The sequence below is a fragment of the Myotis brandtii genome, unplaced genomic scaffold (genome assembly GCF_000412655.1).
Source record: "Myotis brandtii unplaced genomic scaffold, ASM41265v1 scaffold105, whole genome shotgun sequence".
Lineage (NCBI taxonomy): Eukaryota > Metazoa > Chordata > Mammalia > Chiroptera > Vespertilionidae > Myotis > Myotis brandtii.
Genome location: NW_005353538.1, coordinates 1981804 through 1992497, shown reverse-complemented (window position 1 = coordinate 1992497; position 10694 = coordinate 1981804). Strand labels below are relative to the sequence as shown.

General features: G+C 62.7%; 1 protein-coding gene across 3 annotated transcripts in view; it reads right to left on the bottom strand.

Annotated features, from left to right (window-relative positions):
* TMPRSS13 (transmembrane protease, serine 13) overlaps positions 1–10694 on the bottom strand; it is a 30705-nt gene that overhangs the window by 8842 nt on the left and 11169 nt on the right. For 2 of the 3 annotated variants that reach the window (XM_014539212.1, XM_014539215.1), the window contains exons 2-7: positions 6388–6754; positions 5943–6047; positions 3294–3332; positions 3079–3201; positions 1759–1888; positions 281–373 (exon numbers count right to left, since the gene is read on the bottom strand). In XM_014539212.1, the coding sequence (XP_014394698.1) occupies positions 281–373; positions 1759–1888; positions 3079–3201; positions 3294–3332; positions 5943–6047; positions 6388–6754 (857 nt within the window). The remainder of the gene's footprint in view (positions 1–280; positions 374–1758; positions 1889–3078; positions 3202–3293; positions 3333–5942; positions 6048–6387; positions 6755–10694) is intronic. The other variant, XM_014539218.1, reaches the window with a different exon arrangement.

Here is a 10694-nt window from a genome sequence, read left to right as displayed (position 1 = left end):
CGTTTACTCCAAACAGCTGGCTGACTGCTGGCCCCCAAACTTACTAAGTGTCTCTGGCAACCAGGTAAACTCTGGGGACACCCCTGACCCCATGGTGCTCTCTGCACAAGGAGTCAGGGGGCAGGTGGCGAATGAGTTCCGGTGCTGAGATGCTCCTGACACTCACATGGGCTCCCGGAGGCCGGATCTCAGAGAGGCCCAGGGAGAGGGGCTCCCTGACGTCACAGCCCCTGACCCCCTGACCCCCGCTCACAGCCAGGCAGCTGGCCTGCCGCCTCACCTGTAGAGGCTTTCCTGGAGGGTGGAGTTGTATTTGGAGATGGAGAAGCTGCTGGTGGCACCCCTGTAGGCCACCTCGCCTGTCCGGTAAGCACTGCAAGGGGAGAGGGGAGGGAGAGAGTGAGCCCTCGTGATACAGGGTCCTCTTCCACCCCCTGATGGTCCTGGCCTGCTCCGTTGACAGGGAGGGGCTGGGGGGCAGGGGCTGTCAGGCTCCATACGGTCTGACCCCGCCCACCTAACCCCGACTGCCCCCCTAGCCCAGTTGGGATCACGCCAAGCCCTGCAGCCTCGGCCCCGCCTGGGAACTTGTTGGAAATGCAGTCTCAGGCCCTGCCCCAGCCCTCCTGGACCAGGGATCTGGTCCTGGGGTGGAACAGGCTCTGTGGGGGACCCTGACGCTTCACCTGAGACACGCTGACCTGGCCCTTTCCACCCGCACTGTGACCCGCGGACCTGCGGCTGCGGCGGTGCCTCCCTGGACCTGCAGACCCAGACCCGGCACCTAAAGACTCTCATCAGCCCTGGCTGGTGTGGCTCAGTGGATAGAGGGTCCTATGGACTAAAGGGTCTGGCTTCAATTCTGGTCAAGGGCACATGCCCGGTTGCGGGCTTGATCCCCAGTTAGGGGGCGTGCAGGAGGCAGCCGATCCATGATTCTCTCTCATCATTGATGTTTCTCTCTCCCTCTCCCTTCCTCTCTGAAATCCATAAAAACATATATTTTTAAAAAATATCCACGGTCTCCTGACAAGATCACCCAGACACCCCTTCCCAGGTGGGAACGCTGAGCCGGAGGCAGGGACAGAGCTGGGTCTAAGTCCTCGTCCCCCAGCCTGGTTTTCTAGCAGCTTCTTCCACAGAGAGCCCTCAGTGAGGTCCTAAGCTCTTCTCCCCACAACCTCGCTCACATGGACAGACCTCAACATTACTTGACTTCAAGACACAGACCAAGAGGGAGCATGGAGGTGACCATGTGGCCTGCAAACTGGACCCCAGAAGGTCACATCTCCCCCTCCCCCTCCTCCCCCTCCTGGCGTCAGCCAGAGATTCCTATGCCTTTCCCTGGCCGCACCTGCCCACTTCACTCCCATTTGGTGAGTTCAAGCCCAGGCCACCCTGCCACAGCTCAGAGTCCACTGAAGGGCTGCACAGCCTGAGCTCCAGGTCCCAGAAGCGAGAAGCCTAGACCTGCCAGATGCCTGTGTCCTCAGGGGGCTGCAGTGGCCACTCACTGTGAGGAAGGGCATGAGGGGCAGGGAACCACACAAGTGGGTCCTACTGCAGAGCTACGGGCTGGCCGCATGCAAACAGCTGGCCCAGACGTGTGCGGCCCCAGGGACCCCGAGCTAGTGCCCTCAGCCCTGGTCCCCAAGAGTGATTTGAACATGAGATCTCTGCAAGGCGCCTGAGCTGCCCCTGCAAAGAGCTGAGCCATCCCTGAAGCCGGAAGGACCCCGGGTGTGGGGGAACGGTTACCTCTCAAAGCCCAGCTGCTGGCAGGCCTTCACTGAGTAGGAGCTGTTCCAGCTGTCGCTGCAGACGGGGACCCACTGGTGGGAGGAGGCTGAGTAGACTCTGAGCAGAGACTTGTCCCAGTCAAACCTCACTGCAGGGCGAGAAGGGCAGAGGGGCCCTCAGCACCCAGGAGGCGCCACGTCTGGGGGGATGAGCTGAGTAAGGCTCTGAGAGGCACCTGTCCTGGACCCTTCGCTGAGGCCTGGGAAATGCCCGGGAGCTTGGCCCCGGAGGTGAGGGGCATCAGCCAGTGCTTAGAAGCCCATGACACGCGGTGAGGGCAGAGGCAGGGCAGGGGCAGGGGCAGGGCAGAGGGCTCTCCATCCAGCAGGACCTGGGCCATCACTGGGACAAGGGCAGGCGCTGCCAGGAGCTGTCACCCCGAGAGGCAGTGACGTGCCCAAAAGAGAGAGTGACAAGGGGGGTGTGATCTATGATCCGACCGTGTCCTCACTAGACAGGCTCAGTCACAGATGGACACGGACATGGGCAGGACACATGTAAACGTGCAGGCAGAGTGGAGGGGCCCTGCCCCCACAGTCGTCCACATCGGGGCCACACACAGTCAGCCTGCAAAAGCCGCTGAGAACCGGAGCTCAGCACCACCTCTGCGCTCATCTAGGCCGGCCACTAACAACGTGCCTCCCTGAAACCACAGGGGGTGTCAGAGGTCAGGTGCTGGGCAAAGAGGAGGGGCACATAGGCTAACGCCCAGAGAAGGTAAGCGATCTGCCTGCGTCACACAGCACTCAAGGCCAGGTTTCAAACACAAGCCTCCGGGACTAGAACCCAAATCCTCCAATTCACTGTCCATCACCCCCCATTCGAGTTTGCAGTCACCGGAGTGTGCACACTCACACATACACACACACATGCACACACATGCACACACATGCACACTCACGTGCACACACATGTGCACTCGTGCACACACATGCACACTCACATATGCACACACATGCACACTCACACGCACACATGCACACACATGCACACATGCACACTCACACATGCACACACATGCACACTCACACATGCACACTCACGCACACACATGCACACATGCACACACATGCACACTCACACGCACACACATGTGCACTCGTGCACACACATGCACGCTCACACATACACACTCACGTGCACACACATGCACACTCATGTGCACACACATGCACACTCATGCGCACACACATGCACACACATGCACACTCACGTACACACACATGCACACTCACACATGCACACTCACGTGCACACATGCACACCCAGCCTGCTCACCGCAGCCCAGCTCGTCACTCTTCAGCTTGCAGTCAGCCACGCCGTCGCAGCGCACAGCGTGCCGGGGGCAGCTCTCCACCGCCTCCTTGTACTTGATCCTCGTGTGGCCCCTCCAGAAGTAGACTGGAAAAGATGAAGCACAGAGCGCCGTCACCGCCAGCCCCACGGCGAGGAGACACGGAGCAGCCCGAGGCCCGGGGTTCTGAGACACCGACCTGCAATCCCTCTCGAACTCTGGGGCTCTCGTCCCCCATCTGTATGGAGAAAAAGGCTACTCAGGAATGTTCCAGAATGCTCCAGAAAGCTCCTGCAAGCAGGGCAGCACCAGGCCGGCTTGAGCAGCCACCCAGAGAGAGAGAAGGAGAGAGAGGGAGGGAGGTGTGGACGTGGGAACTGCCCCGCCAGCTCCCCTGCCTGCTGCCGGCCAGAGTGGTGGCCAGGGCACCACTCCTCCAGGCCCAGAGCCCCTCCGCGCCCCTCGGCCTCTGTGCCTCTGCTCTGTAGGGTGAGGCAGAGACACGTCTAAGCACCTGCCTGCGCTCCACGGAGGGCCTTCGGCCTCAGGAGCTCCTGGATGTCCTGTCTCCTACACTCAGTTCCTGCCCCACGACTTGTCGCTGTGCTTTTAAATATCTTCCCACTCAAAGAGCAACTGGAGATGCTGGTGCCCAAACACACACGCTTCACAAACCATCTCCGCCTCACAGCTGACTCCCCGTCTCTAACCTGACTCCACACCAGAGCTGTCAGCCCTCCACCTGGACACACCGGCCCTGGGAGGCCAGGGAAACCGGCTCTGACTTCTCACCCGCCTGTCCCGGCCCTGGCCCTACTTCCCCGCCCCCACCATTCTCTCCACCCCCAGGGTGAAGGTCGCCTGTGTGACCCCCCAGGTGAAGGTCACCTGTGTGACCCCAGTGTGAAGGTCACCTGTGTGACCCCAAGGTGAAGGTTATCTGTGTGACCCCAGTGTGAAGGTTATCTGTGTGACCCCAGGGTGAAGGTCACCAGTGTGACCCCAGGATGAAGGTCACCTGCGTGACCCCCAGGGTAAAGGTCACCTGTGTGACCCCCAGGTGAAGGTTATCTGTGTGACCCCCCAGGTGAAGGTCACCTGTGTGACTCCAAGGTGAAGGTTATCTGTGTGACCCCAGGGTGAAGGTTATCTGTGTGACCCCAGGGTGAAGGTCACCTGTGTGACCCCAGGGTAAAGGTCACCTGTGTGACCCCAGGGTGAAGGTCACCAGTGTGACCCCAGGATGAAGGTCACCTGCGTGACCCCCAGGGTAAAGGTCACCTGTGTGACCCCCAGGTGAAGGTTATATGTGTGATCCCGGGGGTGAAGGTCACCTGTGTGACCCCAGGGTGAAGGTCACCCGTGTGACCCCGGGGGTGAAGGTCACCCGTGTGGCCCCCAGGGTGAAGGTCACCTGTGTGACCCCCAGGGTGAAGGTCACCACCTGTGTGACCCAGGGTGAAGGTCACCTGTGTGACCCAGGGTGAAGGTCACCTGTGTGACTGCTCCTTCCAGGTTCAGACGCCATTCCCTCCTGATCTGCAGGATGTGCCTCTCCTCCATGCTCCACTCCCCTCCCACGGCCTGTGCCCTGGATGGGCCATGGTCCCCTGGACGTGTGGGGAAAGCTCTGGGTGGGAGTCAGGCCTGGGCTCTAGTCGTGCCCCCCTCCCTGGTGCTGGCAGGACTACGGGCCAGAGGACTCGGGCATGCGGGAGCACCCGGGAGCACGCGGGAGCTATGCCAGGAGGCTCTTCCTCGGGCTCTCCGTGGATGGGGGAGGGGTCCCCTGGAGGTGCCTGTTGCGGGAACAAGAGGGAGAGCGGGCAGCAAGCCCCGAGCCCTGGACGAGGTTCATGTGGACCCACGTGGCGGGCTTACAGGCACCGTGACAGCCACGCCTCCACCTCGTTGGGCCGGTGGGGAGTGAGGCTCAGGAAATTACTACCCTGCCGGGTCACCAGCTGGGCAGGCGCAGAGCCCGTGCTTCGGCAGGTCTGCATGGCACCGAAGCCGTGTTCTAACCAGCACATGGCCCCCCATCATGGCCCTCGCTCCAACGGCCCTGCCCCCCTCCCCCCACAGCTGGCCCTGAACAGCACCCCAAGCCCTCCCTGCATTCCAGCTCTCTCACCCTGGCCAGGCACACCCATGTGACACACGGGGGCTCTCTAGGCACATGAGGCAGGTGGCAGGGTGCGTGGGGAGAGGGAAGGGCTGCTCACAGAGAGAAGGGTGCCCCCCCCCAGGCCCACTGTGCTGGGTTCGTAGCGGACCCCCTGGCAGAGGGCCCGGGACACGTCCTGAGTATCGTTTCCAAAGAGGGGAACTCCTCAACCCAGAACAACTTATCTCAGTGACGGGAAACGCCCCGAGACTTCTCCTAATCGGAGCGCTTGTGTTTGTTTTGTAATAACCAGCTTTTCCCAGTGGGATGTTGTGCCAGGCCTTGTGCCATATCTCACTGATTCCTCATAGCCCGTGAAGTCTTTACGAGACTTTCCTGGCCACATAGTAAGTTGAATGAATGAGTGAATGAATGAATGAGTGAACAAATGAATTCCATCTCATTTGAAGATGCAAAACCTGAGCTCTGAGTGGTGCACCAACCTGCCCAGGGAGCGGCTCAGGGGGAAGGACCGGGCCGGAAGCCCAGGCTTCTCTGACTCCCCACACTCATAACCCGGACTTCGGAGGGGCCTGGGGGCACCGTGTCGGAGGCCGTTTGCAGTGGTGGCCCCGTGTTCCCGCTGTGCCCCAGCACCCCCACCATGGCCACATGCCCCCCATGGTGCCCCCCCCCACAGCCCCCCCCCCCATGCGCATGCTCCCCCGCCTGTCCACTCACAGAGCAGGATGAGGGCAGCCACCAGCACGATGAGCAGGAGGACGCACCCGATGAGCGGCAGCCGCTTCTGGCCCTCCTGCCAGGAGAACTTGGGGGAGCAGGCACCTAGGGGCAGGCGGTAGTGGGAGGTGAGGGTGGGAGGGGCCTGCCCTGTGGGGTCTGGCTGGAGCCCGTGCCCTTGAGATGGGCACCTAACCCCCCTGTGCAGCCTCCACAGTGACTCCCCCTGCGGATCTGCTTTCCAGCCCCTCCCCACTTGCTCGCTGTCGGGTTTGCATGAATGACTCCTTCTGGCCCCTCCCTGCCCAGTCCCCTGCTGCCCCCTGACTGTTCCCTTCCTCCCACGCATGGCCATCCCGGGCGCAGAGGAGGAGCGGTGAGCCAAGGCCAAGCCTTCCTCCCCCCACGGACGGCCCCCCTTCTCCTCCTGCAGCCGGCCCCTCACCTGGGGTCTCCCCGGCGGCCCTGGTAGCTGGTGCTGATGTGGCAGAAGAGGCCCGGATGGGTGTGGCCCCCACGGGTGTTGCTCTGACCAGGTGCACTCTCCTCGGAGGGGATGCTGTGGAGGCCGGCTTGGCAGACGGTGACCTGCTGGACGGTTGCCTGCCAGATGGTGACCTGCCGGATGGTGACATGCCGGACGGTGACCTGCTGGATGGTTGCCTGCCGGATGGTGACCTGCCGGATGGTGACCTGCCGGACGGTGACTTGCTGGACGGTGACCTGCCGGACGGTGACCTGCCGGACGGTGACATGCCGGAGGAGGACCTGGAAGGTGATGCCCGGGCTGGAGTCCTTGCCGGGGAAGCGTTCTGAAATGGAGCAAAGGTGTCCCTCAGGTTGCATCCCTGCCAGCCACCCAGTTGCAAGCCCTCTGAGCTCCAGGGAACCGCTCTGAAGCAAGAGGCTGGAAGAACAGGGCTGGGGCAGGGGAGCAGGGCCACCCCATGGGGCAGCGGGGGAAGGGCCAGGGCAGGGCCGGGGCAGGGGGAATATGTGGGAAGACAGGAGGGTCCAGGGACGGAATGAGCCCAGAGTCCCAGCTCCCTTCAGTCTCTCCCTGTCCCAGGCCCTGCAGAGGTGGGCAGAGGGCAGTGCCATCTGCCTGGGGCGTGGGGGCACCTGCTTTGGCTCCACGTGTCTAAGGCCCCTCACAGGAGAGGCAGCTGGGCCGGCTCCTCTTCCCGAAGGCGGCCAAGAGCTGTGGTCCACGTGGAGGTGGTAACCAGCCCTCCTGTCCCCTCCACTCCTCTCCCCCCACCGGCCCCTTCTGTGTGTGTGTTGGTCTGTGACACTGGTCTTACCATGAGCTGTCATCAGAACGTGTGAACAGCACAGCTTAAGAAAAGCCCTGACTTGCCTTACACCCCCCACTCTCAGTAACCCCAGAATTAACACAGCACGCCCACACACACGCCCCCCCCCCCCACACGCAGGGGTAGCATGCAGGCAACGGCACAGAGGGACACGGGAAGGCAGGTGCAGGGGGAGGAGAAGGTGCGGACGGGGCTGAGCCTCCCCCCTCGGACATGATCCGTAACCTCATCAGCTGCGGGCGCACTCATTTACCCATAGTCACCGAGGGGGGGTGCTCTAACTGCTTTCTGTGTATTTCCTCGTCTCGTCGCCAGAACAGCCCTGAGGTAGGGATTCTCATCCCCATTTTGCAGAGCAGAGCAACTAAGCAACATGATTAAGCTGGCGGAGCCCCGTGTGAGCCCAGGAAGGCCGGTTCTGGGGGCCCTGCCCTGCCCACTGGGCGGCTGCCTCTGAGGGGGGCCGCGTGAGATGGTGCAGCGCGGTCCCAGCAGGCGATGGAAGAGCACCGGCCACTGCCCCCGGAGACCCGCTGCACCTGCGCCCCCCGATGGCTATATCTGGAGGAGGGAGCCCGGCGGTCGGGCTGTGGGGAAGGCGTGCGCAGCCTCTGCTGGCCTCAAGCCCTGGTCTGCAAGACACCAGGCCCTTCACCAGTTTAGGCCCCTTCTCACCTCCCTCTGCCCCTGTGGAGACCTCTCCACCCCCCTCACCATCCCTGCCTCTCAGGTCCCCTCTAGAAGCCCCCAGAGCGCAGGGGAAGCTGGGAGCTGACCGACCCAGGGGCCACACCTGCCCTCACGGTCATTTCTGCGGAGCACTGACCGGCTGCTGAGATGGTCTCCAGGAGCCACAGGAATGCGGGGGCTCAGCCTGCAGGTGAGCGGAGGGCACAGGGTCTGGGCCCCGCACCTGTCCCCTCCCTCCCCGCCCACGGAGCTGGACAGCCCTGCACGCGCTCACTCAGCCCACCAGCTAATAGAAGCCCTTCTCATGCAAACACCCAGCCCCAGGCAGCAGCTTCATCCCTCCCAGGCAGGCGGGTTGCATTTCATTTTATTTATTCTCTAAGAGTCAGAGGTCGCTGATGTGGTCACTGCCTCATGTTTATGGAGCCTGTGGGACGAATTCAAGGAGGAGCCGCCGTCCTGATCCCACACGCCGGTGAACGCACGCGGCCTGATGCCCAGCAGCGGCAGGGACACCCTCACGTGTGTTCAGGAACCTGAAGGGCGGCTGCTTGCCACACTGAGCCCAGTGGACCAGAGCTCGGCCCCCTCCCCGGGCTGTGTAGGTTCCAGAGGATGAAAACACATCAGCCCCTGGAGGCCCCCAGGGAACGGGACTGGGGGGGCAAGGAGAGCGGGCAAGGCCGTGTGGAAGGTGGCGGGCAGCCGCTGACCACAGGGGAGCCAGGCGGGCAGGCCGATCCTGGGCTACCAGCATGACCTGTGTGACCTTGGGACAGCCACTTAACATTCCTTGTTCTTGTTCTCGATCTGGGGAGTAGGACAGGTGCTTCCGAGGGTCCATTGAGGTCAGCGGGAGAGCCCTGCCCGCCTGGCACACGGCAGCTGGGCGGGAGGGCCATTCCTCTCCCCCTTTGCACCGGCACCCCCAGCGCCAGCGAGCTGAGCGGTGACGGCCACGGGGCATGACCAGAGGGCTGCTGGGCAGTGCCAGCTCAGCTTAGGGAGACGTGAGGGCGCCGGACAAAGGCCAGACTAAAACCCTTCGCACTCGTGCTGGCCGAACCTTGGCGTCTGCCTGGGACCTGGCATGTGGCCGTCTGCCTGCCAGGCCTTGGTCCCCGTTCTCACCCTGAGCCTTCCCCGGCTTCAGGGAGGGAGTTCCCCTCCCTCAAACAGGACAATGCTAGGAGCCCGGTGGTGTGAGAGCTCAACTCGCTTCCATGTCTCGGCCTCGGGGGTCCTCCTCCAGCCCTGAGGATGGAAGTACCTTTTTACAGTCGAGCAAACCCAACTCAGCGTGGATGCTCAGAATTGCAGTCAGGAGTCAAGCCCACGCCTGTGTGCGGCCGAGGCCCCTGCCTTCTCCCGTCAGCAGCCGGAGCCCATGCCGGGCTCACCTGCATTGGTGCCATGGCTGGAGGACTGGGCTGGGCCTTTGAGGGGCCGGGAACACCTCGAGGAGCCTAGAGGGGGGCTGGGGTTCCCATAGAGATGCTGGTCTTGTGAACTTGCTGGTGGAACCAGAGTTGGGCCTGGTGACCTGCCAGGCTGGGCCAGGCGGGTGCACGGAGTGGCACTATCAGCCCCAAGCCCCCGGGAGGCGGCTGGGACTCTGGCGGTGGCTCAGCCCCCACGCCGTGGCCTCCTCGTGTGCGGCGAGCCAGTCCCTGCGCAGAGCATCGCGGTGGCCGGTGGTGGTGAAGTCAGGACTTGGTGGCTATCAGCTGGGTGGCAGGGGTCTGTCTGTCTATCTGTTTGTTAAAGATGCTAGAAATGAAAACCGTGTATTTAAATATGACTTCCCTCCCTAACTGGTTACCTTGGCAGGTAAGTTCCCCTTGAGAGAGGCTCATGCCTGTGTGGAGCAAGTCCTGCCTCCGCCACAGGGGACGCGGGTCGGCGTGAGCAGCCGGGCTGAGCACGTGTGGCCGGATGGAGACAGCAGCCCATCGGGTGCTTCTCTTGGTCCCATTTCCACTTCCTGGTGGCTCTTTGTGGGGGAGAAGCCCATTGTACAGGTTTTGAAACTGAGGCCCAAAGTAGTTAGGAATGTTAGGAATGCCACATTCCCGTCTCAGGCGCGTGCCAGGGCTCGGGTTCTAACCAGGAGAAGCCGAGTCTGGACAACGGTGCCCAAGGGGCCCACAGTGTCCCTTCATTTCTGTGGGGCCTACAATTTGCTGTGAGCGTCCCCCATTGTTTCATCCGATTCTCACAAGGCTCCTGCGGAGCATGCCTGACGCCCTGAACTCAGGGGTGACCTTTTCGGGCTCTCAGAGTCTCTGACTGCACCTGAGCAGGACCCCACGGCCTGGTCCTGTCGCCCCATCGCGGAGGCAGGAACAGAGAGCCAGCCCCAGGAGAGGGGCCTGGGGCAGGCAGGGCCCAGAGGAAGCCCTGGAAGACTGGGGAGGCCCGAGCAGTGGGAGGGGAAGCAGGTGGTGGGCGGGCACCGGGCACGGCAGGGGCACCAGGAAGGCAGAGGCCCCGGTGCTGGGTCTGCCCGCTCTACCTGCAGGCGGCCCACGACCCACCCACGGCCTCAACCAGCAGGAAGCAGGGAGGAGAGGCCTGGAAGGCGCCCTGGGGTCCCTCTCTCAGCTGGGAGACAGTGGGACATGGAAAATGGGGCTGATCTTGAGCTCAGCCCCCGGGGGTCCAGACGGGTGGTGAGTAGCCCCCGGCCAGGCTCTTTAAAACCGTTGGCTCAGAGCTTCGGAACTCAGTGGCCCATTTAGTCTCC